This window comes from Mesoplodon mirus, assembly GCF_964341445.2.
Source record: "Mesoplodon mirus genome assembly, chromosome: 5".
NCBI classification, from domain to species: domain Eukaryota; kingdom Metazoa; phylum Chordata; class Mammalia; order Artiodactyla; family Ziphiidae; genus Mesoplodon; species Mesoplodon mirus.
This window is the reverse complement of record NC_138980.1, coordinates 44,698,754-44,726,383: the sequence shown is the minus strand read 5'-3', so window position 1 is coordinate 44,726,383 and position 27,630 is coordinate 44,698,754. Positions and strand designations below refer to the sequence as shown.

Below are 27,630 nucleotides of genomic sequence, written 5' to 3'. Positions count from 1 at the left end.
CGAGCCGCAGGTGGCGGCGGGCGCGGGGCTCGACCCGAGCTCGGGAGGTAAGTGCTGTTCACCGAGACCCCCCCGAAGCCCCCTGGTCCGCGCAGCCCCCCATTCGCACCGCGCCTGGCAGCCCGGCGGCCCCGGGGGTCAAAGGCGCGGCGGGGTGTGAGGGATGGAGAACAGGGGGTGGGGGGGCTGCGCAATGGGCGCCCCGTCCTTCCCCTCGCTCCCCCGTGATAATCGGGGATCCGCGAAGGGAGCTAGAGACCCCTCCCAAATCCTCCATCTCCTGGCCTAGAACTGGAGCGTGCAGCGGGGCAGCTATGAAGCGAGACCCCTCCCCAGATCCCTTTATTCTAAGCCTGGATCTGGGTCTAGGTTCCGGGGCAAAGATGCGGACGCCACTCTCCCTCCAGCCTGGGACCCAGGACAGCCGAAACGGGTCCCAATTTCCCTGTTCCCAGCTCTGGCCTGTAGACCCCTGGGGACCAAGACGAGGAACCCCTTTTCTCTGCTATGAACCCCGATCTAGGCCTGGCCGAGGAGCTGGGGGTCCCCTGGTCCCTCCTCTAGAGTGCCCTTTTCCAGCCCCCTGAGCACAAGGATGGGCGGTGGAGGGGCCTTTCACTGGCGTCCTCTGCAGGGACCCCAAGTTTGGAATTCTAGCGAGGGGTCAGTGTGGGGTCCCTTGCCTGGCAGGCCAGGCCGGGCCAGGCTTAGAGAGACTTAGAGCATGGACTTGGTGGTGGTCCCTGCTTCAGTGGGGTTGGGCAGCGAGCATCTGTTCCCAGGGATTAAAATAAATCGTAAATTAGGATCTTGCTGGAGGCTGGCTGCAAGTGGAGTGCGGAGGAGTGTTGGGGGGTGGGTGGCCCCTCCATCTGCCTCGGATCCCAGAATTCGCCTGCCCCAGCCACAGTGGGGACCTGGAGGTGGCTTTGGATGGACCTGACTCACTGGTGACCTTGGGCAGGTGACAGACCTCCCTGAGCCTTGATTTTTTTTTTTTTTATTTGAAAGTGGGCTTTGGAGCCTGTATTCTACAGATTCTGAAACCCACCCACCCCATCTTTTGCCACATGTAACTCCACCCTTTTGCTAAAGATGTTGGTGGTTGGAGGAGAGAGAGCAATAGGTTTGGAGATCTCCCCATATGCCTTGCTGGCCTCTGAGCCTCAGTTTACTGCACTGCAAAATGGGTTGATGGTCACATTCTGGCATTGCTGAAAGGGTTGCTCTGCCAGACAATAAAACATATTGCCAAGCTGCCATCATCAGAACAGGAGCTCCTCCACCCTGGTCGCACCCACTGGACTGCCCGGGGCACACCCTGACCCACATGCCTTCACCCACACCAGGGGCAAAGCCGGTACCTGGGCAGGATCCTGGGCAGGAGGAGGTGGGAGGCACTGGGCCAGTCTATCCCCTATCCCTTGGGGCTCTTTCCCTGTGGTGGGGCTGGGAGTCCAATGCTCTCAGGTTCAAATCCAGCTCTCCTGTGCATGGCTTTGCCCCTCTGCACCTTGATGTGTTCTTCTGTGAAATGGGCTGAATCCCCATTGGAAGATCAGAGCAGACTGTGAGAATGGGAGTGCTGCAAATGCAGACATGATCATTATAATACTACAATCATTATCATACAATATTATAATCATTATAATATTGTAATTATAATACTAATTACAAAATTAGTGAGCATAAATGGGGTCAACAGCTGACTCGGGTTGGGGCAGGGGTAGGAGAGAGGGGAGTCTGCAAGGGTATTGGCTGCTGTGTCTCCAGAGCTCGGTAGTCAGGTACACAGTTGGTGCTCAATAAGTGTTTTCCAAGTGAAGTGTTGGAGAGGGAGGAGACCAGGGCGGGAGGACTGAAAAATTCCTGAGCATGAGCTCAGATGCTGTTCACAACCCAGTCACTGTGTGACATGGGGCTGGTGCCTCAGTTGCCTCATTGGGGTAATGGCTGAGTTGAGACACTGCTTCCAAGTGCCACTGTGAGAATCAAGCCAGATTGTGTACATGGGCACAGCCCTGGTGGTCAGCCTTAGAGCGGAGGAAGCACATGACAGAGCTGGTCCTTGAAACAGCATAGCCAAGCGGCCAGTCACAGGAAAGGAAGAGAAAAACCCCAAACTGGCCCTACTGTGAGCAAATTGGAGTCCAAGGGGGAACAAAATGACAGATCCTGTTTCGCAGAACCTTAGAGGCCCAGAGAGGTGAGGGGCAGCCCAGGGCCACCAAGTGAGAGGTCAGGAGCTCCAGACAACCCATCAGGAACATGAGCCCTGCCTTCTTTGCTGACTTGGTTCCTGTCTTGTTTTATCTGCTCCGAGACCTGCTCTAATGCTGAACCGGCAAGAAGCCCCAAGGTTTTGGGAATTGGTGCTGGGGAGGGTGGATCTCTGGACAGCACCCAGAGCCTGTGTCAGCCACCTCCCAGAAGGACTCTTCCCCACTTCCAGCAGCCAGAGGATGGGGACATCCAGGTCCACTGACAACCTGCTCTGTGACCTTGGGCAAGTCCCTGTCCATCTCTGGGCTTTGCCCTGGCTCTGTGGAGGCTGGGAGACCTGGGTTCACGCAAGGCTGACTTCATCAGACACAGTGACCACCATGTCTCAGGCACAATATTTTAGGGATCTGTAAAGGTGTTTTAACTTCTTTTAAAATCAGAAGGGGGAAAAAAAACAAGTTTTGGGGTTAAAGAAAACATTTAATATATGGTATTAATATATTCGTCTCTATGCCAAATGTAATTGTAAAATATAGTTTAAATTCTCTTTTTTTATTGGAGGAAGGGGCCCATGAAAGCAAAAGTGCCTCTGGCCTATGAACGTCCTCATGCGGCCTTGGGTTCGAGTCTTGGTGCTCCCATTCATGGGCTGTGCAACCTTGGGCAGGTGGACTCCCCTCTCTGAGTCTTGGGTTCCCCCCCAGTGAAGCAGGCATCATTGGCCTACCTCCCAATGGTGAGGTGTGGAATGTTTAGCCCAGGGTTGGTGCTCAGTTTGTGGGTACTATTATTTCACAATCGTTGTGAAGGTTATTTGCTCGGTAATAATAGCCCCGGCTAGGGGCCTCAGCTTACCCACCCAGGACCTGCACGGTGCCAGGGAGGTCCCATGGGTGCTGTCTGGAGGGGGAGGGGAGGTGGCGGTTGGGCTGTGGGCGGGGCAGGGTGAGCTTCCTGTCCCCCAGGCACAGGGGCCTCTGCTTGGTGCTAACGGAAGTGGCAGGGGCCATGTGGCTCTCTCCTGGTGCCTTCCCCAGCTGACAGGGGCTCTGGCCCCATTCACTGTCTGGTGAGTTTGAGCCCAGGCCAGGAGGCCCCCATTGCCCCCCCTTGCCCCGCCCAGGAGCAGAAGGGAAACGCTTCTACCTGGCCCGGGTTTCAGGAGAAACAGTAGGTGTCACTTCCTGGGCCGGGCTGGGGCCTGCGCAGGGCCACCCTTTGCTCTGCCACCCTGACCCCCATTACGACTCTTGAGTGGCAGGAGGGATGGCAGGGTGGTTGGGGGAAGATGGAGATCCAGAGCCAAGTGTGGAAGTTTCGAACAGGAGTTCTTTTGCAGACAGGTCAGGGACAAAATCATAGTGACCTGGGGCCAGTGAGTGACCTCTCTGTGGCTCAATTTCCTCATCTGTAAAGTTGGGATTGAGCCTTGCGGTGTGGTTGTGAAGGCTGAATGAATGTGTGGTACCTGTGAAGAGCTGGGCACAGTGCCGCACACACACTCGTGCTCAGTGTATGTGTTGGGGGAGGGGCCATCTAATGGGACTTGTAAAAACAGTAGCATCATGCTTGGTTTCTGGGGAACTTGGGCCCGGTGGCTCCTAGGATCCTCTAGAGCTGCACTGTCTAGCAGAACTTCATCTGTGCTTTCCAGTAGGGTGGCCACCGGCCCCATGTGGCTCCTGAGCCCTGGAAACAAGACTGGCACAACTGAGGAACTAGGGGTTTAACTGTATATAATTTTATTTAGTTTAAAATTAAGTTGCCACATGGGACTAGTGGTTCCCTTATCAGTTAACATAACTCTAAGGGATTTGGAGATGCTCAGGGTCTAGGTCATAACCAGAAACTAAGAAATGAGATGGGAATTTAGGGCTTTTCCCCCTTGGGATGTCAGCTTAGCATGTCCCCAGCTAGACTGGGTTTCCTCAGGGGCTACACTAGGAGCTAGAGTTTCTCAGGGGCCCCAGCATCACCCAGCACAGGGTGGTGGTTGGGAATGTTTGTTGAATCAAATAATTGTTTGCCTGGTGAACACCTATTCATGCTTTAAAACCCCAACTTCCATGCCCCCTCCTTTAGTCCAGGTCCCCCAGTCCTTGTTCCTCCATTTGGTTCAGCTTTGACCCTGCAGGACTGGGGTATCTGTGTTCAGCTCTGTTTTCCTAGACTGAGGGCTCCTCAGGGAGCAGGCCCAGGGCTGAATCATCTCATGGACCCTGGTATTGTCCAGGCCAGGTAGGCACATGGTGGGTGCTGGGTGACTTACAGAAGTCAAGTGACCAGGGGCTAGCTGATAATGGGTCGAATTAAACTCACTTTCAAGATTAGAAAACTGAGGCTCAGAAAAGGGCAGCTTTGTCCAAGGTCCTTGCTCAGTTCTTTCCTGGTGAGGCCCAGGGAGTTTTCCCATCCTGCGGTCACCAGCCCCGTCCCTGCTGCTACTGTGCCTCCTGGGCTCCCAGCTGCTGCTGAGCTGCCCGTGGGGTCATGAAATATGGATGAGGCTTGCGGGCTCCAGTGACAAGCCCAACGTCAAGAACATGCCAAGGACACCAAGTGTCCCTCCCTCGCCTGGTGGCTTGGCCCTGCCCCCTCTGCAGGGAGGCCTGGGGTCCTCCAGCAAGACCCCTTCTAGGCATTCCCTCTTGTTTTGCAGATGGGGAAACTGAGGCACAGAGCTGGACAGTGACTCAGATACCAGGTGAACATACTGGCTTCCAGCGGGTAGGGTTGGGACTCATGGGGCCACCAGTGTCAGCTGGGTCACCATGGTGAGGGATGAGCTTTCCATCACAGGAGTGTGCATGACATGGGGACTGTTGTAGAGGGATTCAGGAGACCCCAAGGGAACCTTAGGGACACTTCAAGGACCCCGACTGCCATGTGGCCGATCACAGTCCCAGTGTCCACCTCTCACCAGACCCTCTTCCCACAGGAGCTGCCCATCGTGGGGCTGAGTGCTCAGGTTGGGACTCAGCTGGCCCGAGTGCAAATCCACTGTCTCCTGGCTGTGTGACCTTGGCAAGTAGCTTCCCCTCTGGGCAGGGCTCAGTTTTTCCATCTGTGAAATGGCCTAGAGCTTTTCTACCCATCCCCGACCGTGAACTCCTATTCATGCTTAAAAACCCCAACCCCTATGCCCCTTCCTCTAGTCTAGGCTCCCCTAGCCCATATCTCTTCATTTAGTCTGACCCCCCAGGGCTTGGGCATCTGTATCCAGCTCTGTCCCCCTAGGCTGGGAGCTACTTGAGGACCATGCCCAGAGCTGTATCATTTCAGGGGCCCTGGCATACTCCCAGCCTTGGGATTTTTGGTTCATTCTCCATCCTCTTTCTCCCTCCTCCACAAGGAGAGCAGTTGGAAATTCCCTTCCTCAGGCCCGAGCTGGCTATGACTACAGCTCAAACTTGCCTCTCTCTTCAGACAGGCACCAGACGGGAGCCTTCGGGGGTCTCCATAGAGGCCATCAGGATGTCGTATTTTGGGGAGTATTTTTGGGTAAGTAAGATCCACTGTTACTTTGGTGGGGGCTCCTGGAAGGGCTGTGGGTGCTTTTATGGAGATGGAGGGACCTGGGGGCTTGTGGGCAGAGTCTTGTGCAGATGGAGGGTCTGCAGGGGGTAGAAGTTAAGGTGGGAAAAGTCAGGCTGGGTTTGAATCTATACCCCCAGATGTCATAGGCCTTGTGATCTCGGGCAAGTCACAGGTTGAACAGGAAGACTGAGGCCCAGAGTAGGAATCTCTCACCTGAAGTTGCCCAGTGAGAAAGTGCAGAGTCAGGGCTCAAACCCAGGGTCAGACTGAACTTTCAGGATCCAGGATCATTCCAGCCAGGGAATTTCCACATCTTCCCCATCCTGGAGAGTTGGGGGGTTTTCTTCACTTGACCCCTAGGGACCCGCTCACCTGTCTGCCCTCCAGGCTGGGGACCACATACTGTGACTCAAGGAGCCAAGTGAGACAGACTTGTTTTTATTCACTCCCTCCCTCCCTCCCTGTCACCACCACCCCACACCCAGCCAACTCTGGGAGATGCTGGAGCCGCCAAGAGATTCCATCCAAGCCCTGACCCTGAGAAGCCCCCAGTCTGGGGGACACAGAGCCAGTAAGATACACCCAGCCTTGTAGGGTCAGGGCTGAACCCAGCCTTGGGTATGCCCAGAGGAGGAGCAAGGACACAGAGCTGTGTTTGCCATGGGCTTTGAAGGCTGATTTTCCAGGATGTCAAAAAGACATTCTGGGCAGGGGGAACAGCCTGGGCAGAAATCCAGAGGTGTGACACTGGGTGGCCAGTTGAGGGCACAAGGACTCCTCCCGCAGAGCTAGGCTAATGGGGAGCCACAGAGGATGTGTGAACAGGAGAATCAGGGAAGGACCAGGGCAGAAAGCCCCTTCCTCAGTTGCAGGCCCAGAGCTTGCAGAGGAAGCCCAGTTGCTAGGCAACTGGTTGCCCATGGCAACAGGCCATTCTCCCTCCCCAGCTGGGGCTCCTCTTACTAGCACTTGCTTTCTTAGAGGGGCTGCATCCCCTTGCCAATTGCGGGATGGGGTGGGGACGGATCTCCACCTCCTTCCCAAGGGTCAGAGTCCCTGGATTTGCCTCTGAACGGCTGTGTGACCCCATCAAAGGGCTGCCACTCTCTGAGGCCCTGGTGGCGATCTGTGTAAGTGTGGGGGGGGGGGCTGTTGAGCCGTTTGAGGATCGGTGGTCGCCCAAGTATTGGAACCCTGACAGCGGCACCTACATTTATTTTAAATTTCTCTTAATGGCATGCGGCACCTACATTTCTTTTAAATTCTTTTTCATTGTATGAGGTATGCAAGTTCGCTGCAGAAAATTCAGACCAGCAAAGAGAAAATAGAAGCCACCCCCAACTCCTCCTTCCAAAGATAGCCTGGTACACAGTGGATAAGAGCTTTGAGTTTGGGATTTGAATTGGGCTCTTCTGGGAGCCCTTGGGCAGGTGGCTTTGCATCTCAAAGCCTCAGGTTCTGCATCTGGGAAAGAGGGATGAAACTCCTGCTTCCCCAGGACTAAGGTAGTACCCCTAGAATGTCTGTTTCTTTTAATTAATGTTTCTTTTTTAATCTATTGTTAGTATTGGTGACTCTTTGCTGGGTGACGCTGGGGCCCTGACTGGCCTGAAGGAGGCTCCAGTCAGGGGAAATCAAGCCAGACAGGGATGCCCCAGTCTTGTTGGACCAAGTTAGGCCTGGAGGCATGGACGGCACTGGGGAGCCACGGGGGAAGTGTGAGCAGGAGAGGGACATGATCAAGCTGTATTAGAAAGATCTCTCTGGGGCTGGCGTGGGAGCAAGATTGGAGTCCAGAAGTTCTGAAAGAAGACACAGGCCCGAGACAGCCCCTCCCAGGACCCTCGGCTGCCAGCCCAGCCTGAGGGAGCCAGACACTGCTGGGGGCTTTGCCAGGTCTGGGAAACAGGCCAGCAGTTGGCTCTGAGTCAGCTCCAGATGCTGGCCTGGGCGGCGGTGCCTGGTGCAGCCTCACCCGAGGATCCCCTGGGCAGGGTGGGCGGGGGCCTGCTGGGGCTGTTTGCTGAGCCCTCAGCACTGTGCAGGAGGCCCTATGTCTTGTACCAGCCTCATCTCACCAAGACCTTTGGGAGGTGAGTGCTGTCATTGTCCCCATTTGTCAGATGAGAAAACTGAGACCCAGAGAGGTGAAGTCACTGGCTCAGAGTGACCCAGTGCATAAAAGGAGGATTTGACACTTGAGCCTTGAAAATACGATTCTAGGGAATTCCCTGGCGGTCCAGTGGTTAGGACTGTGTGCTTTCACTGCCGAGGGTGCAGGTTCAATCCCTGGTCAGGGAACTAAGATCCCGTAAGCCGAGGCCAAAGATAAAATTAAATTAAAAAAAAAAAGAAATATAATTCTAGACATGAGAAGAGAGAAAATATATTCCTGGGGAGCTGGAGGGATCAACAATGAATGTTGGGAAGTGGGGGTCTGAGGAGGGTCTAAGAATGTTCCTGAAGGAGGAGGGCCTGGCAGTGATCCTTGAGAGGTGGAAGAATTTGGATGTGTTGAAAAAGTTGCAGGCTAGTGAGCCAGGTGACAGTAACAGCCCCAGCAAAGATACCGTGGTGGGAAAGAGCAGCATGTCTGCACCATTTGCTGTTTGCTGGCGAGGCCAAGAGGCTGTCCTGGGTCTTCCCAGTCTTAGCCTCCATTTTTCCATTTGCACAGCAAGAGGGATTATCTGGTGGTGACTTCTGGCTTTATCCTTCAAGCTTCCAGGTAACTGGGAGGGTGAACCCCTCAAGTTGGAGGAGGATGGCGGAAACCATCATTTCCAGAGGGTCTGTGAAGTGCTCCCAAAGGGGTCACTTTAGTGATTTGTGTTGGGAATTAAATAACATTGGTTCCCTCCACGAGCTTCCTCTTTCAGTCTAATTACAAGGCCCCATTTGGTGCTAAAATATCTCTACTTCCCTCCGACCCCAGCTGATCACCCTTTTTAACTGACAGCTCAGTGTTCAGACATGTTGCCTTTCACGTGTGACAGGTTCTGGCTGGCATTAAAACATAGTCATTGCCTTATTTTTTCCCGTCCCCTTCATTATGGCAAGGGGTCCTGGCTTTCCACTTAGAATAGTGGTAGGGACTTCCCTGACAGTCCAGTGGTTAAGACTCCACGCTTCCACTGCAGGGGGCATGGATTCGATCCCTGGTTGGGGAGCTAAGATCCCACATGTTGTGTGGTGTGGCCTAAAAATAAGAAAAAATTTAAAAAAAGAAAAAGAAAAAAGAGAATAGTGGTAAGCATTGCCCTTTTAAATCAATATATTTGGAGAAGAAACGAGCAACCTTAAAGCAAAATGATAACTAAGTAATACCATGAATCAGCAAAAACTAGGGTTGCCTTTGGGGCTTCAGGGGACCGTGATGTGGATCATCTTGGTGTTTACTTCATCCCCATATGAGAGGTAGGTGACTCCCTGCCCCCATCTTAATGAGGAGCCACTACAAGTTCAGAGAGAGTCAGTGACTGATCTGGATCACACAGCACAGCCCTGGCCTCTCCCACCATGGTAACCCCAGAACTAGGAGGAAAGAGGTTTGGTGCAAGGCATCAGCAGGCACCAGGGTAGAGGCTCTGTTCCCACCAGTCCCAGGTAAGAGCAAAATAACTTTTGTCCACCTATTCAACAATCTGAAATGCCCTTTCTGTGCCCCACCCTGTACTGGATATTGCTGGGTCCTGAGAGAGGTGTCAGACCTGCATCCTGCTTTGTGGGGTCCTCAGAGAGGGAGTTTTCATGTTGAAGAGAACAGAAAACACAACTACAGTGACTTAAGCAACAGGGGTCATATTATTTCATAAAATTGAAAAGTTGTGCAGTAGTGTGGCTTTCAGGGTTGGTTTGATCCAGCAACTCTACTTGACACACTTTTTATTCAGACCCTCTCAGGTTCAGCTTCTTTCTAAAGTTCATGGTTTCCACTTGGTTTCCAGTATCTCCTGTGACCACATAATCATTTATGGAAAGATAGAGAGAAAAACAGGGGAAGAGACTGATAGAGAAAGGAACAAACAGAGGCAGAGATACACACACACACAGAGACAGAAAGATAGTGACAGAGAGAGACAACCAGTGAATGAGAATGTCTCTCCCTCAACTATGGGAGAAAAATCCCAGGATTCTTTCTTTTTTTAAATTTTAATTTTATTTATTTTTAAATTTTGTTTGTTTGTTTATTTATTTATTTATTTATTTATTTATTTATTTATTTGTCACACCTTGCGGCTTGTGGGATCTTAGTTCCTTGACCAGGGTTGGAACCCGGGCCCCCTGACGTGGAAGCGCAGAGTCCTAACCACTGGACCGCCAGGGGATTCTCCCAGGCTTCTTTCTGATTGGACCAAATTAAGGGCCATGAACCAATCCTTGTGACCAGGGGGAAATGCAACAGGCTGACTGGCTCAGGCCTGAACCAATCCCTACAACCAAGAGGATGGACTTCTTCTGGTTAGCTCCTCAGCCCAGCCCCTGTTGCTAGGTAACCTTGATGTCCTCTCCATCCCCTTTCTCAATCTCCACCCCCATTCCCTGCAGGGAGAGAAGAACCATGGCTTTGAGGTCCTGTACCACAGTGTGAAGCAGGGACCCATCTCCACCAAGGAGCTGGCCGACTTCATCCGGGAGAGGTGAGGTCCCCAAGCCCCACCCACCCCATGGCCATGTCCCACAGTCCACACAGCCATGCTCATCTTGTGCCCCAACCCTGGTGCCCCCTTTTTCCTTGCCCATTCCATCCTCCCACCACACCACACCCTGCCAGAAAGGATCCAGGCCCCTGGGGTCTCCAGGAACCAAATGGGCTTGAAGACCCTCCAAACCAACGGTTCTCAACACTGTCAGCCCCATGGCCCATCTTAAATGACAATCACCAGGTTCTAACGCCTCCCCCTGAAGAGACGCTAATATGACCTACTTACAAGGAGAATTTTGAAAACTCAATCTCGGGCCCTGAGTATGATAAAAGAAAAATCATGTATGATGAAATAATCTACATCTCAGCATGTCAATGCTCCAACGTCTGAGAAAACATAATAAACTCAAATTGCAAGGCAGCCTCTGCTCCCCAGCTTCTCAGCAGCTGAACGCCCGTTAAATCTGGGCAGAAAGTCCAAAGGATTATTAACCAGGTTTTTCTCTTTGTGGCTGTCACGTGGGACCTGTCACAGCCATACAGGAGAGGGGCCACTCTTTATTTTATGGGCCTTCAGACCCTGGATCCATCCACTGTTGCTTATGCTACCCCATGGGTGCCTCTCTCAGAAAATACCCCAATGGGCTTCCCTGGTGGTGCAGTGGTTGAGAGTCCGCCTGCCGATGCAGGGGACATGGGTTCGTGCCCCGGTCCGGGAAGATCCCGCATGCCGCGGAGCGGCTAGGCCCGTGAGCCATGGCCGCTGAGCCTGCGCGTCCGGAGCCTGTGCTCCGCAACGGGAGAGGCCACAACAGTGAGAGGCCCGCGTACCACAAAAAAAAAAAAAAGAAAATACCCCAATGGGTAACTGGTTTTAACTGGGCACACTGCTACCCCTAACAAAACTGAGGTTCTATTAGGATGAAAATGTGAGTGGATATTAGGTAGGCATTTAGCAGTGTCTGTCTAGAGGGAAAAAGGAAATAAGAGTTTGTCTTCTGCAATTGAATGAGACAAAGCATACAAAACATTTATATTATGTGCTTAAAAATATGCTTATTTGCTGTTGCTACTGCTGCTACTACTACCGATGTTTTACTTAAGGATTAAAACCTCTCCCATGAATTTCCAGAACACCTCCCCCTGTCAGGGGACTGTATCATTCTCCTGGAGAGACATTGCTCAGATGTTTGAGATGGGGAAACTGAGGCCCAGGGGTGTGGGGCCTTTTCCAAGTGTGCTCAGAACCTTCCCCATCCTTGCCTTGTCCTCCTACCCAGGGCCACCATCGAAGAGACCTACTCGAAGGCGATGGCAAAACTTTCCAAGCTGGCCAGCAACGGGACCTCGGTGGGGTGAGTGGGCTCTGGGTGGGGCAGGAGTGGCCAAGGGTGTGGTGCGCTGGGGGGGGGCAACAGGAGCCTGCCGTTGGGTGGACATCTCTTCACGCTTGTGATATGTGGACCAGGGAGTCATCCTCCTGCTTATGGGGCTAATTGGACCAAGGAATATAGTTCATTCATTCACTAGTTCATTCATTCATTCACTGGATATTTACTGAGCACCTACTGTGTGCCAGGCACTGTTCAAGGCACCAGGGGGCCCAGGACAATCAAGACAGATAAAGCCTCCCATCACCTTCATGCCCTGTTCATAGGTGTACATCTGGGATGTGTGACGAGATGGTTGTTAACCACAAACATGAACAAAATCCTTTCCCAGGGAGAAAAGTGCTAGGAAGAGAACAAAATAGGAGCATTAGAGGCTGGACACTATCTCTGGAGCCAAGACCTCAATAATGCAAAGGAATCAGCCATGGGGGTGTCTGCGGGACACAGACCCAGGCAGGTGGCTCAGCTAGTACAAAGGCCCTGAGATAGCAACGCACCATACATGTTCAAGGAAGAGCAAAGAGACTGGCATGGCCGCAGGGCCTGGACAAGTGGAGATGAAGTAGGGGAGAAATAGAGGGAAGGGGCCACAGGGCCCCAACACACAGGTGACTCTTACACCAGGATGTGATGTGGTTCCATTGGCATTGCAAAGTTCCCTGTGGCTCCTGTGGGGCAAAGGTTCTGTCGGGGGCCGAAATGGCGGCAGCAGAGAGCGAAGGCAGTGGCGAGGCCAGAGGGATCTTCTGTCGAGGTGGGAAAGCCCCGCAAACTTGATTTGGGCAGGTTGAGTCTCAGCTTCCTGTGAGTATCAGGTGGGGCCTGGAGTCCAGACAGAGGACTACGGGGCCTCGGCCTGGGTTTAAATTCCAGCTCTGATATTCATTTGCTGAGGGCCCTTGGGTGAGTTATGGAGCCTCCCATGCCTCAGTTTCCCCATCTGCCACAGGCCCACCTCACACAACTGCAGTGGGGATTAAATGAATTCATATGTGTTCATGCTTAGCAGGGCCCGGCACACATTAGATGCTGTATGAGGGGTCCCTGGGGAGCTGGGCCTGCTGGGCCCGGGATGTGTGACCCCAGCTGTTTCCAGGACCTTCGCCCCACTCTGGGAGGTCTTCCGAGTCTCCTCAGACAAGCTGGCGCTCTGCCACCTGGAGCTGACACGGAAGCTGCAGGACCTCATCAAGGACGTGCTCCGCTACAGCGAGGAACAGCTTAAGGCACACAAGAAGGTGTGTGCTGTGGGTACCACAAGGCTGGTGGATGGGGGATGCCAGCGGCTCCCAGGATCCCAGGACTTCTGGGGCCTTGGAACCTCCAGCCCCTGGTGTGTGCCTCTGAGAATTCTGTTAATTCCACGACATCAAACTCAGAATCTCACAGACCTGAGCATTGGTGAATTTCAGTCTCAAAATTCAAGAGCAGGGATCTGCAAACTACGGCCCGCGGGCCACATCCAGCCCACCACCTGTTTTTGTGCAGCCCTCGAGCTAAGAATAATTTCTCCATTTTTAAGTGGTTGAAAAAAAAATCAAAAGAAGAATATTTTGTGATGTGTGAAAATGACCCCTGATCTAGAGCATCAGGGGCTACAGATCTTGTTATTTGACGTTTCTAGACTCTGGAAGAGTCAGACCTTAGACTCTCGGGATCCCAAAATGTTTGAAGCTTATAATTCTAGAGTTATAAAGGCTTTGCATTTACAGATCCCTGGAATCTGCAGGGGTTTTTGTTCGTTGGTTTGTTTTGTTTTGTTTTCTGGCCGTACCTTGCGGCATTCGGGATCCTAGTTCCCTGACCAGGGATCGAACCTGCGCTCCCTGCAGCGGAAGTGCAGAGTCTTGACCGCTGGACCGCCAGGGAAGTCTTGAGTCTGCGGTTTTTAACCCCTGTTAAAAAAGGGAGTTGGTAGTACTTCATACTGTACAGTTAAAAATGGTTAAGATGGCAGCTTTTATGTTATATGTGTTTTACCACAGTTTTTTAAAAATTGAGGAACAAGGAAGTTTTCTACAGGCTGATATGGAACAATCTTGGGAATGAATTACTAAGTGGAAAAAGCAGTGAGTTTAACAGTATGGACTGTTGCCATTTGTCATAAAAAATGGGCACATTTGATGGTCCACGTGCCAGTTATTTCTGGAGAAGTATCATGGTAATGGAGGTTTTTACCTGAACTCATCCCTTAAAACTTTCTGAAATGTGAATTATGTGTAAATATTACCTATTTAAAGAGTTAAAATTTTTGAAATTCATAGAATACTCAGAAAAAGTATTCTCTAGGACCTGGAATCCCACAGAGTTTGGGAAGCTGGGAATTTCACGGCATACACCTGGGGTCTGCTCAGGTCCTGCACCCCAGCAGGGGCTTCAGGTAGCCCGCATGCTCTTCTCCGCCCCCACAGTGCAAAGAGGAAGCAGTGGGCACCCTGGACGCTGTGCAGGTCCTTGCAGGCGTCAGCCAGCTCCTGCCCAAGTCCCGCGAGAACTACCTGAACCGTTGCATGGACCAGGAGCGGCTGCGGAGGGAGAGCACCAGCCAGAAGGAGATGGACAAGGTGGGCACACAGCTGCAGGTCCCCAGCCACCGCTGGCCCACCCAGGTCAGAGGAATTTGCTGAGGGGTGACGGAGCTGCCTGCTGGGAGAGTGAAAACATATCACAGAGCGATGGTCATTGAACCTGCATGAACCACATACATGCTGGGCACCCCAAGGAGTCTACGTGCTGGGGGATGGGGCCGGGGGAAGTGCCCTGAGTGTCACCCTCTCAACTCCGTCCCCTCCCTGTGCCTCCTAGGCAGAGACTAAGACCAAGAAGGCAGCAGAGAGCCTGCGGCGTTCAGTGGAGAAGTACAACTCAGCCCGTGCTGACTTCGAGCAGAAGATGCTGGACTCAGCTCTGGTAAGAACCAGGCATCTGTACCTTGGAGACCTACACATTCCTGGGCCCAGGATGCTCTGGCCCCAAAAGTCCAGAACCTTCCAAACCCTCGACTCCAGAAGACTTAGAATCACAGGCTTAAAGCCGTAGAATTCTAGAGCCACTTAGCTATTGTTACTGTTATTATTATTTCAAAAAATAAATCAGTTTTGTGCCTTAGTTTCCCCACCTGTAAAATCGGGGCAGTAATAGTACCTGACTCATAGAATTGTTGTGAAGATTAAATGAGTCACCATATGTGAAGTTTTCAGACTAGTACCAGGTGCATAGAAACCACTCTATGAAGTATTAGTAGTATTATTTTTATTATCACTGATGAGGTTTTTGAAGAAGACAGTGTAGGGTTTAGAAGCCAAGAGTCTCCTGACATGTCATGGTGGCTGAAAAGCCTGGATTCCTGGTCCAGCCTCCATCTCTCACCAGCTCTGCAACCTTTGGCAAGGCACTGCACCTCTCTGGGTCTCTGTCTACCCAAATGTTTGAAAAGCAGATTGGGATCTCAGGATTAAGAATCAGATTTTTTTTCTGATTTTGCAGTGATAGAAAGTTGCAAGTGATAGAAATCTTCATTCAAACTGACAAGGAGACGTATAGGCTCAGGGAACTGAAAAGTTCAGGGGGCAGAGCTTCAGGTATGGCTGGATCCAGGTGCTCCAATGGCATTGGCAGGAAGTTGTGCCTCTCTGCTTCTCAAGTCTGTTTTTCTCCCTGAGGGCTTTACTCCCAGGCAGACATACCCTCCCGGATGTGTGTGTGTGTGTGTGTGTGTGTGTGTGTGTGTGTGTGTGTGTAGCAAAGTAGCCACCAGCAGCCCCCACATGCATCCACCAACACATTGACTCAGGGTATGAAAGTGTTTTTTTCCATGGTTCCAGCAAAAGTCCCAGAGCTCTTCCCCAAACCAATCACTGAGGCCAGGGGATTGGAACATCCTGATTGGTCAGGCTGGGTCACATAGCCACTCCTTGTGGCCCCACCTTCCCATTTGCCCCTCCCCTCCTGCCTCAGCGCTTCCAAGCCATGGAGGAGACCCACCTGCGGCAAATGAAGGCACTGCTGGGCTCTTATGCTCACTCAGTGGAGGACACCCATGTGCAGATTGGACAGGTGAGTGGGGCCAGGGCTGGGGAATGAAGCTGGGGTTCTGGGCAAGAGGGCCTTGGCCCTGCCTGATTACACACTCCGTCCGCCTGGCCCAGGTACATGAGGAGTTTAAGCAGAACATAGAAAACATCAGCGTGGAGATGCTGCTGAGGAAGTTTGCAGAGAGCAAGGGCACAGGCCAGGAGAAGCCTGGTGAGTGTGGGCATCTGTGGGGGTTGGGCTGTGGAGCTGTAGGGAAGGAATGAGAGGGAGGAGAATGAACCTCTCTGGGCTTCGTTTTCCTCATCAGAAAAATGGGCTGATGACAAATCTAAGTCAGCAGCCCACAGATGAAGAGGATCTGCTGCCTGATCTTATGTGTAAATCTCTTACACCTGGATACCAGAGGGGCCTTGAATGCCAAGCTCAGCCTTTCAGACTTTTCCCTGAGGGCCCAAGGGAGCCACTGAGGGTTGTTGAGCAAAAGACCAATTTGAAAATGTCCAGATACAGAGTTGAGGAAGAATTGAGAGCAAAAGTTTTGGGGTCACATCTGGGTTTGTGTCTGTTCTTTGTCGCTCATTGTGTGACCTTGGACGTCTGTCTTGCCTTCTCTGAGTCTCAGTTTCCTCATCTGTAAAGTGGGGATGATAATAACCCCCACCTAATGGTGTTGTGAATGTTCGGTAATTTGATGCAGATAAAGGGCAAAGTGTGTACCCGGCACATAGTAGGCACTCAGTAGATGCTGGTACACAGTTTACATCCCTAGCTCTAGTCAACCACTAGGGTCTGTCTTTTCTCCCTCCTGTCTCTATAGCTCAGCACCAGCTCAGGCCACCTCTCCTTGTGTGGGCCCCCACTCTTGCCCTTCACTGGTTCCAGGTTTGTCATGCCCTGCTCCTGCTCACATAACCTCTATGGCTCCCCATCACCCTTGAGAGAGAGTCCCAGGTCATCATCCTGGCACCTGAGGCTCAGCCCACCTCACAGACTTATGGTCCATCCCCTGAACCACCCAAGTTCCACCCAGAAATGCTGGAGGTAGAAGAAATAACTCAGGCAGCGCCCCCTCCAGTCCATCCCAAGGTGGCAACCATCCAAGGCAGGACCAGAACACTTGGCCCATCCCACTCATGACCATCTCTGGGGCTGGTTCAGCATCTTGGCTCAGGCCCTGGACCCTGACTGGTCTTGAGCTCAAATCCAGGTGCCATTGTGTGGCCAGAGGTATGCTGCTACCCTTGCCAGGCCCAGTCTCCCTGCCCAGCTGAGTTTCTCAATCTTTTCTGTTTCAGGGCCTTTGGACTTTGAGGCGTACAGTGCGGCTGCCCTGCAGGAAGGCAAGTACGTCTGGGCCTGGACGCCCAGGCTGGACCACAGGGATGAGGGAGACAGAGCTGAATGGGAAGGGGAACCCCCCAGGGCTCAGCTGCATCCCCCTCATCTGTCCTCAGCAATGAAACGTTTGCGGGGAGCCAAGGCCTTTCGCCTCCCAGGACTGAGCCGGCGGGAGCGGGAGCCGCCTGCAGCTGTGTGAGGAAACACCCCAACCCAGCCCTGGCCCAGGCTAACCCAAGATCCCTCCCCCTGCCCAGGGTATCCCCGAAGGTCCCTGCTTAGGGTAGCCCAGGAGAATCGTATTCCAAGCTAGCCCAGGAGTCCCTCTACCCAGGTTAGGCCAGGACCTCCTCTGTTCCAGACTGGCTCAATATTACCACTGCCCAAGCTAGTCCAGAATTCTCCTTTTGCCAAGACTAGACCAGGGCCTGCCTGTTCCCCCTTCCCCGGCTGGCCCAGGACTTCTCCCTTTGTCAAGGCTAGCCTTACTGTTTCCCCACCTAATCTAGCCTGGCAATTCTTGCTTTGTTAAGATGAGCCCAAGAGTCCCCCTGCCCAGACTAGTATCACTTTCTTCCCTATGCCCATGGTCTCCCTGGCTAGCCCAGGATTACCCTTGCCCAGGCTAGCCCAGGATTCTTTTCTTTGCCAAGGCTAGCCCCGTTATTTCCCTGCCAAGGTGAGCCCTACATTCAGACTAACTCCAGGGTTCCTCTCCTCCCAAGTTGACCGAGAACACCCCATGCTCAGCTAACTCCAGATTCACCGACCCGGCCCCAAGCAAGCCCCAAGTTCCCACCACCTGCAGGGCTAGTTCAGGACAACATAGCAGCCCAGGGGTTGGCCCCAGGTTCCGTGTCCGGTGTTGGGGGCGGAGGGGAGGGCCAGAGGAGGTGGGGGAGCTGACACTGACACCTCCTTCTGCATTCCCAGAGATTCCCTGGAGCCCGATTCAGGGGTGAGTGCCATGGGAGGGGCCAGGCTGGACTGCAAGTGGGAGGGGTCCATCCCACCTTGGCCCCGCCGCCCAGGCCTGGAAGCCAAGCCTGGAGCTCAAGGGGCAAGAGGTAGCACAGCTTAGGGACCAGTTTCAAATCCCACTGTGGCTGCAAACTCCCATGGACCACGTGGGAGGGACCAATGTCCCCTCTTAGCCTCGATTTGCCCCTCAGGACAGGTTGCGGCATGTTCTGTTCCCCCAAGAACCTGCCCACAAACTGCGAGAAGATCGTTATTGCCATTGGGGTTGTTTCTCGGTCTGAGTCAGGGCCCACAGGTGGAGGGGGGCATGGCAGGGTGAGATGGGAGGTTTGGTACCAGAGAGACTAACTCACCACTTGTGCCCCCAGACATGTCCAGAGGTGGATGAAGAAGGTTTCACTGTCCGGCCTGATGTGACCCAGAACAATATCCTCCTGGCGCCTTCTGGGGGCAGTTGTTGGCACAGCAAGGACAAAGCTCTGTCCACAGTGATCCGCCCACCATTAGCAGCCCTCTCTGTGTACATCCTGAGGGGAGCCTCCAGCTGTGAACCAAGCAGATTCAAATGCAGACACTCGCCCTGCGCCCTGCGGGGTCAGGGCTGAACAAGAGGGAGAGAGGGGAGCTTGGTTACCCCAGAGGGGGAGCCAAGGGGATTTCCTGGAGGAGGGGGTCACCGGTGTTGGGGTTTAGCAGCTGAATAGGAGTTTGCTAGTTAGGACAGGGCATGCTTGTATGAAGGCTTGTGGGGGGAGGAGAATGGCAAATACATGGTGTCGAGGCAAGGGAGGCAAGTGGTGAGAGATGGAATTGTGCAGCGCCTCGAAGGGATGTGAGCAGGAAGAGATGGATTTGAGGGCTGACTGGAGGGAAACCCCGTGTTGGAATCCGCTTGGCCCCTTGACTGCAGTGCACGCACAGCGGAGCCCTCCCGCTTCTCATCCAGCGACTCCGATTTTGACGATGAGGAGCCCCGCAAATTCTACGTGCACATCAAGCCCGCCCCGGCCCGGGCCCCACCCTGCAGCCCCAAGGCAGCCGCAGCACAGCTTAGGGCCACAGCTGGCAGCCTCATCCTCCCTCCTGGCCCAGGGGTGAGGCGTGGGGAGGTGCTGTGTGGGGGGCAGGTGGGGCTGGCTTGATGCCACCGACCTGATGCCACCTCTTTGTCCACAGGGCACCATGAAACGCCATTCTTCACGTGAGTAGCCTGTTAAGGGGTCTTCAGTTTTACGAACTCTGCTGTGTAACTTGGGGCAGGCTGCTTACCCACTCTGATCTCCTTTTATAAAATGGGGTCATTATGAGAATTAAATGAGAGCCAAAAGGGATTGCTGGGGCTGGGAAAGAAGCCAAAAGCTGGAGACAAGTTGGCTCAGGTTCGAACCCCTCTCTGCCTGATTTGCTGGTCACCTTGGGCAGCTGACTAGACAGCTCCAAACCTTGGTCTCCTTGGTGTGTGGAGTGGGAAGCAGTGCAGGCTGGGTGACAGAAAGGCTCAAGGAGGTACATCTCTTGCAGGGGACACTTCTGGGAAACTACAGAGGCCTCGATCTGCCCCAAGGGCTGGCAGGTGGGTTCCATGGGAGGTGGGGCATTGGGCCCACTTGAGTGGGCAGGTGAGGGCCATCCCTGCCTCTCTCCTCCTCCCCTGCTGCCTCCCCATGTCTCTGACTCCCCTTCTCTTATCCTGGCGGGGAGTTAAGGGCGTGCCATCTTTGAGGGACCACTTCGTCATTCACTTGATGAACATTTATTGAGCACCTTATGTGTACTTGTGCTATCCTGGGTTCTGGAGATAAATAACCAAGACAGGTCCTCCTTCTCAGAGTCACATTCTAGAGGCTCAGATTTTTTAAATAGTAAATAAGTTAGAGCATATTCGATGCTTTCCAAGTGCTGTGAAGAAACTAAAGCAGGCAATGTGATGGAAAATAGGAGTGGGTGACTTTAGTTGGGGCCGTGGTGGAGGGGTAGCAGGGGAGGTGGGGAGGACTTTGAGCTGAGCCCTGAAGAGGAGCAGGAGGTGGCCGTAGGGAGATCTAGGGGAACAGAGCTCAAGACCAAGAACAGCAAGTACAAAGGTCCTGAAGTGGGAGGAAGCATGGAAACACCCCTCTTGTCCATTCCCTGTCCCCAGCTATGCAGAGAAGCTGCAATCAGATGAGCAGGTTTCCAAGAACCTCTTTGGGCCTCCCCTAGAGTCCGCCTTTGACCATGAAGATTTTACAGGTGACGGGGCTGGGGCTTCGGGGACATGGGCGGCCAGCAGGAGGAAGGGTGGGGCCACTGCAAGGATAGGAGGCTCAGGACCCTGGGCCAGGCCGGAGGGAGGACGTGGGGGTCCTTTGTGGGTCAAAGTTGGGGTGGGCGAGGCCATGGCATGAATGGGCGGAGCCGGCGAGAAGGTGTGGCCTTCGTGGGAGTGAGGATGACAATGAGTGGATAGGCAGGCATCAGTGGAGGTGAAAGTAGCCAGAGAGCATGGCCTGGGGTGGAGGAGACATCGAATGGGGGCGGGCCTTCCTCGACATGGGCGTGGCCTGCGGGAGGATGGACGGGACTCCGTGTGAGGGGTCTGGAGCTGGCTGCCCCCTTCCCTTCCCCAGGCTCTAGCAGTCTCGGCTTCACCTCCAGCCCCTCGCCTTTCTCTTCCTCGTCGCCCGAGAACGTGGAGGACTCCGGCCTGGACTCACCATCCCACGCGGCACCTGGCCCCTCCCCAGATTCCTGGGTTCCCCGCCCAGGCACCCCACAGAGCCCACCTACCTGTAGGGTGCCGCCCCGAGAGTCGAGGGGAACGCAGCCCCTGCTGCCATCGGACTCACCACAGCCCCTTGCACCATCCCCGGGTCCCTGGGGGGTGGAGGCTGTGGCTGGAGGAGGTGAGTTCCTCCACACCTAGTCTGAGAGTTATTTGAGTCCTGGGGGAGGATTGAGCACCTAATGTGGCTAGGGTCTGAACAGGGTGCTGGGGACACAGCTGGGACCCAGGCAGGCAGAAACCCTCACCCTTGCAGGGACAATAGTGATATGGATATTTAACAAGGCAGGAGGTGGCAGGTGCCTGGTGAGGACTCAGAAGGGTAGGGCCTCCCTGAGGAGGGAACATCTGAGCTGGGATTTGATGGAGGTGAGGATGCAGCCGTATGGACATGGGGGGGAAGGGCATTCCCAGCAGAGGGCACAGCCTGTGCAAAGGTCCTGGGGTGGAAGCAGGCAAGACCCTTTGAGGAACAGTTAGGAGGCCAGTGTGGGTGGAACAGAGTGATGACAGGGAGAAGGAGGGAGTGGAGGGGGAGATGCTGGCAGGGAGATGGGATCAGGTGGGGGCTGGTGGTCCCAGGGAGAAATGTGAGTTTTACCCCTAGCAGGGTCGGAGCCACAGGAGGGAGGGCTGTGAGCAAAGAAGGGGTGGGACCTGCTCGGATTGCAGGCTCTCTCTGACCGCTTGGTAGGCAAGGATGAGAGCCAGAGACGAGGGAGGTGAGTCCAGGTAAGTGGTGATGGGGTAACAGTGGGGAGAAGGCCAGCAGACAGTCACGGGGCCCAGAGAACAGAGGAATCAGGGCAGAGGGCCTGAGGGCAGCTGAAAGGAGAGGGAAGGGCAGAAAGAGCAGGGAAGATGGGGCGGAAGAAGCTGGGGTGGGGGCGTGTCAAGGCTGGGCCTTTAGATGGCAGGTGGATGGGGGAGGCCCGTCTGGAGCACCCTGTGGACAGCTGCATGAAGACATCATCAAGATGAAGTGGGATGGAAGGCTGCCCAGGGAGAGGGTAGGAGAGCGCCCGGGGTGGAGCAGGGGCAGGGCTAGAGGGGGGAGGAAGGAGGGGATTGCCTACTGGTTGGCTCCTGGGGGCCTGAGTCAGAGGGACTGTGGGCTGTGACCACATGAGGTCCCCAGCAGTGGTGACGGGGTGGCGGGGGGTGGGGTGGGGGGCTTGGTACCATCCTTGGTTAAAGAGCCTGATTGGAGCTGGTTCAAGGGAGGGCTCAGGGGAGTGAGTGTAGACCATGAGTGTAGACAGATAAAGTTGTCTGCGCTTCACTGTAGAACTAAGGTTCTCAGCTGGGCCAGTTATGCCCCTCAGGGGACACTTGGCAATATCACCACTGTTACTGGATTGTCACCACTTGGGGGCGGGGTATACCTGACGTCTGAGGGGTGGAGGCCAGGGAGGCTGTTCAACACCCTACAGTATGCAGGGCGGCCCAGCATCATGAAGGATCCAACCCTGTTGAGAACCTTGGCACAGCCTGGGGTGTAGGTAGGAGGGGAGATGGACGAGTAAGCGTTTGTAGATGGAGCAAAGCAGGGACACTAGTGAAGCAAGAGAGCGAGGGGAACCTAGTTGTTACACCATGATTAGTTAATTTAGAAGGGTGTGACTCAGACACAAGCCAGGGTGGGAGACTACCCTTGGAACTGCCGAATATTGGGTAAAATGCCTCTGCCAAATCCCCACCCCCCCGTAGAGTGCCTACCTCCTGAGCATCCAGCCCTTGCTTGCATACCCCCAGTGATGGGGAGCTCACCCCTTATTGAGCCACCAGTGTAGTGTCTGGGAGACTCAGGGTTGCAGATGGTGTCTGCAGTCCTGTCCAGCACCTTCTCTGTAGCCCTAGGACTCCCAACCATCAGGGGGTCTCCTCCTATAAGCCCAACTCCCAGTTTGGGGCTGAGTTCCTCCCCTGGGGAGGTTGGAGAGGCCCAGGCAGCAGCTCAGCCATGTCTGTTCTTATGCTCATTCCCCAGACTTGATGCCTGTACCTGCTGACCTTGCAGCCAGGGAAGGCCTGGCAGCCCCACCCCGGAGACCTCGCTCCAGGAAAGCATCCTATCCCCTTATGCGCAGCAACGGGGACCTGGTAGGGTGAGGGGGGGTGGCAGGAGCTGGGCTGGGGGTCGCCTCCAGGGTCAGCATCGGGGCACTGCTGCTTGGGTGTTCACAGGCCGGCCTATCTTCTTTCCTTCCAGTCTCGTTCCCTGAGCCCCTCCCCACTGGGCTCTTCAGCCCCCAGCACCATCCCAGAACGGCCCAGCTTCTCATCCCAGGCAGGACATGGTACGTGGGTCCTCTCTGGGCCTCAGTTTCACCTTCTCTGGTCCGGGTGTGTGGCTTAGTGATACAATGGAGGCTGTGTCGGCAGCGGGTGGGTTCTGGAGCCTGAGACCTGTGCTCACTCTGCCTGTCCCTCGTTCCCTCCCTGCCACCCCCAGGAGTCTCCCGGGGCCCAAGCCCTGTGGTCCTGGGCTCCCAGGATGCCCTGCCCGTGGCCACTGCCTTCACTGAGTATGTCCACGCCTGCTTCCGTGGCCACAACCCCAGGTACACAGTGGTGGGGCACAGTGCAGATGGTGACAGGCAAACAGGGCTCCCTGGGGGCTGTGCATCTAGGTTCCAGCAGAGACAGCTTTCAAATGGGTTTCATGATCTGCTTTACCGTGGAACAGCTTCGAACACTGAGCTGAACAACCAGACCCATCCTGAGGGCTGTAGGGACCATGGAAGGCGTTTGAGCAGGGCTAGGCATTGATGTAGCCACGGTTTAGAGGAACTCCTCTGAGGCTGCTGTGGGCGTCAAACTGAAGGGAGCAAGACCGGAGGCCAGGCCCGTGGAGGGGGCAGGTTAAGGGTGAGTTGAGGGACCAGGGATAATCTGGGGGCGGTGCCCAGCCGAAAAGACCTTAAGACCAAGCCACAAAGAGGAGGAGAGTATTGGACCGGAAACCCAAGCTGAGGACAGTTACAAAACTGAATGTTTTGCTTTGAGCTTCCTGGTGACCTGGGGAAAAGAGAACTGGAGAAGGGGGTGTTCCTGTCTCCTTCAGCCCAGTGTGGATTCTTCCTGGTGTCTGGATTGCTGTCCAGGCAGGGACACAAGAGGTGGAGGCTGGGGCTGGGAGGCTGGCCATGATCAGAGCCTTGCTGATTCTGAGGGACCTGGTGAGCCACAGGCTACAGTGAAACTAGGAGAGAGGGGAGTGTGAGGTGCCAGGCAGAGCCCTGAGCCAATGCCCAGTGCCTTCACCACCCGCCCCCACCAGCTGCCTGGCTCGAGTAACTGGGGAGCTGACCATGACCTTCCCTGCTGGTATCGTGCGTGTGTTCAGCGGAACCCCACCCCCACCGGTCCTCAGCTTCCGCCTCGTGCACACGGCCTCCATTGAGCACTTCCATCCCAATGCTGACCTGCTCTTCAGGTACTGTTGAGGAAAGGGAGAAAAGTTAGGGGGTTCCAGGGACTGGTGGGGGCCAGGAGCACCCTGGCTCTGAATTCCTGTTCTGCCTCCCGGGATTTGCTGTGTGACCCTGGGCAAGCTGCTCTCCCTCTCTGAAACTCACTCTCCTGTCTTTTGCTTCCCACCCTCGCCCTTCCCTGGGAGTTATGCTTTATTGGTCCCAAGGTTAGCCTGGGAATCTGCATCTTTAGGAAGCCCTTGGTGTAGGTGGGATGCTGGAGGCCCTTGGGACAGCATCTCCCGAGGCCTGGGGTGATTATTCCTGGTCTCTGCAGTGACCCCTCCCAGAGTGACCCTGAGACCAAAGACTTCTGGCTCAACATGGCGGCTCTGACTGAGACCCTGCAGCGTCAGGCAGAACAGAATCCAGCTGCTTCCTACTACAACATAGTGCTGCTGCGGTACCAGGTGGGCCAGGTGGATGGTGGGGGCAGAGGGGGCAGGGAGGGGATGGGTGGGTGGGGACAGGGTGAGCAGGCAGCAGAAATGGAGGCTGATAGCAATGAGCGTGGGGTGAGCTGTAGGCGGGGTGGGCAGTGTAGGGGGGCCTGGCCTCCACTAGTGCAGATGGCCCCATCATGCAGATTAGAAGAGGTCCGATCCCAGGACCTGGCAGCTGGCACCTGTCCCCAAGACTTTGTTAGAAGGGGGCACTCGTCTGCCCTCTGCTGGAGACGTGTTGTAACACAGCCTCTCATCCACAAAGAGCCCCTGGGGTGTCCTAGGCAGTGCAGTCAGGTCGGTTGAATGGCGGGTGGCATGGCAGGGGCAGTGTGGCTGAATAGTGTGCGGTGTGGCAGGACAGGATGGCTCAAGCTGTGTCCTCTCTCCTGTTCTCCCTTCCCCTAGTTCTCCCGCCCTGGTCCCCAGTCCGTGCCTCTGCAGCTGAGCACCCACTGGCAGTGCGGGGCGACCCTCACTCAGGTCTCGGTGGAGTACAGCTACCGGCATGGTGCCACGGCCGTGCCCACGCCACTCACCAATGTCCAGATCCTGCTGCCCGTAGGGGAGCCTGTGACCAACGTCCGCCTGCAGCCGGCTGCCACCTGGTGAGGGCGTGTGGGAGGCCTGGGGAAGCTCAGCAGTGCCCCCAGAACCTAGCAGAGCTCCCTTTGATATGCCAACTGAAGGGTCCACCCTAGGCCTGACCATTCACTGTGGGCTCACCTTGCTTGGAGCTAAGGGTGATATTACTAGCAATAATAATGTCTGACACCGAGAGCTTCCTACACGTCAGGCTCGTTCCATGCGTTCTGCACACACTGACAGGCTCGGGGCTTTTAGCAATCCCTCAAGGGGTTGGCCACCGTCATCCCCACTTATGGAGGGGGAGCTGAGACACACAGAGGCTAAGTCACCTAGGTCACACCAGGATTGCAACCCAGCCACCCACTCGTGGTCCCTGGCTTTTAGTCCCTGCACAATGTTGCCTTTGTTTTGTACAAAAGGTAGAACCTGTCACCAAGAAGCCAAATTTATAGGGCCGAATGCATCATCTAAAAGTGCTGCAAGGCTGTAGAGCCTTCAGGAACCAGCTGCTCCATACCCCATCCCCATTTCACACATGGGAAAACTGAGGCCAGGAAGGAGACCCGGCTTTCTCGGGTCATGTAGCCAAGAGGCAACTGAGCTGGGACCCTGGGCTCCCAATGTCCTTTCTGGTGGAGACCGGACCAAGCTTCTCTTGATGCCAGGAATCTGGAGGAGAAGCGGCTCCTATGGAAGCTTCCAGATGTGTCCGAGACAGGGGGTGAGTTATGATTGTGCTTAAGGTCTTGGGGGTCTCAAATGGGAGAGGCTTATTTCAACTAGGGGAGAGGGAATTCCCTGGCAGTCCAGTGGTTAGGACTCCACTTTCACTGCCGAGGGCGCGGGTTCTATCCCTCATTGGTTAACTAAGATCCCGCAAGCTGCGCAACAGAACTAAAAAAATTTTTAAAACAAACTAGGGGAGGATTTGGGATGTGCTAGGAGCAGGGCAGTGTAGGCATCAAGGAAAGCTTGAAAGGGCTTTGACGAAGCTGGAGGAGAAGGCATCCCAAGGGGTGGGCACAAGAGGTGCAAAGGCCCTGAGGCAAGATTCCTTTGCAAACCACACACAGCCCCGTGGGGCCAAAGGAAAAGGGTGCAGGACACAAGAGGAAGTCAAAGGGAACAGACAGAGCCACAGTCCAAAAGGCTCGGGTTCAGGGCTGAGGAGGAGCCCAGGTCACAGCAGGACTGGGGTCGGGGACAGGACACAGCTGACCTCAGACCTCCCCAGGCTCTGGCCACCTGTCTGCCAGCTGGGAGCCATGCTCGGGGCCCAGCACACCCAGCCCTGTGGCTGCTCAGTTCACCAGCGAGGGGGCCACTCTGTCCGGCGTGGACCTGGAGCTGGTGGGGAGCGGCTACCGCATGTCACTGGTAAAGAGAAGGTTCGCCACAGGTACGCCCTCGCCCTGCCGCTGCATCCCCGGAGCCAAGACCAGGCCGGGCTCTGAGCCCCACTCCCTGCTTCTGCCAGTGTGTGGGGGTGGGGGAGGTATTTGGGGTGTTTGGAAAGGAGAGGTGGGTGTTGGGGCCTGGAGACCCAAGATGGGGGGCACAGGTGGAGAGGGGTGGTCGGGGCCCCAGTGAGAGGGATCAAGAAGTGTCCCCTACGGGACTTCCCTGGCGGTCCAGTGGTTAAGACTCCAAGCTTCCACTGCAGGGGGCATGGGTTCGATCCCTGGTCGGGGAGCTAAGATCCCATATACCGCGGGTGCAGCCAAAAAAAAAAGAAGTGTCCCCTGGCCGGCATCCTTGTAAGAACCCAAGGCAGGGAGCCAGAAGCCCCTCTGGCGCACCCATCCCCACCCCCATTCTCCCGTCCCCACAAGGGGCTGCTGGGGTCCATGGGGCAGTGGGAACAGTGAGTTACAGGGGTGTTTTGAAGAGGATTGGGGGATCCCACGGTAGGGGCAAGGGCCCCCCCTGCACCCCTCACAACGCTGCCTCCACAGGGATGTACCTGGTGAGCTGCTGAGCCTGCAGAGGCCGACCAGCACCACTGGCCCCAGCTCTGCACTGCGTCCTGGTGCTCACTGACTGCTCCCTGGCCCTCCTGCTAGAGCCGAGGGTCCCCCACCCTGGCCTCCCCTGACGCCCTGACTCCATGGAGAGGATCCCAACGCTCAGTCTGGCTGAACCTGAGATCCACTCCTGCTCATGCCAACTCTCATGCAGGTCCTTGGCCTTTTAATGTTCTTTAAATAAA

The 27,630-nt window shown here is 54.9% G+C and overlaps 1 protein-coding gene across 1 annotated transcript; it reads left to right on the top strand.

The window, feature by feature from the left end:
• FCHO1 (FCH and mu domain containing endocytic adaptor 1) lies at nt 1-27,630 on the top strand. Its single transcript, XM_082621692.1, has 28 exons — nt 1-47; nt 4,883-4,927; nt 5,654-5,724; nt 10,309-10,400; nt 11,686-11,760; nt 12,893-13,034; nt 14,208-14,360; nt 14,602-14,706; nt 15,754-15,852; nt 15,945-16,041; nt 17,127-17,171; nt 17,286-17,364; nt 18,103-18,127; nt 18,519-18,576; nt 19,066-19,244; nt 19,327-19,351; nt 19,672-19,723; nt 20,291-20,382; nt 20,760-21,035; nt 22,905-23,017; nt 23,127-23,214; nt 23,370-23,478; nt 24,198-24,353; nt 24,668-24,800; nt 25,242-25,441; nt 26,087-26,142; nt 26,656-26,820; nt 27,377-27,630. Exons 3-28 carry the CDS (start codon nt 5,698-5,700, stop codon nt 27,397-27,399), a joined length of 2,664 nt encoding a protein of 887 aa, XP_082477818.1. The 5' UTR covers nt 1-47; nt 4,883-4,927; nt 5,654-5,697; the 3' UTR covers nt 27,400-27,630.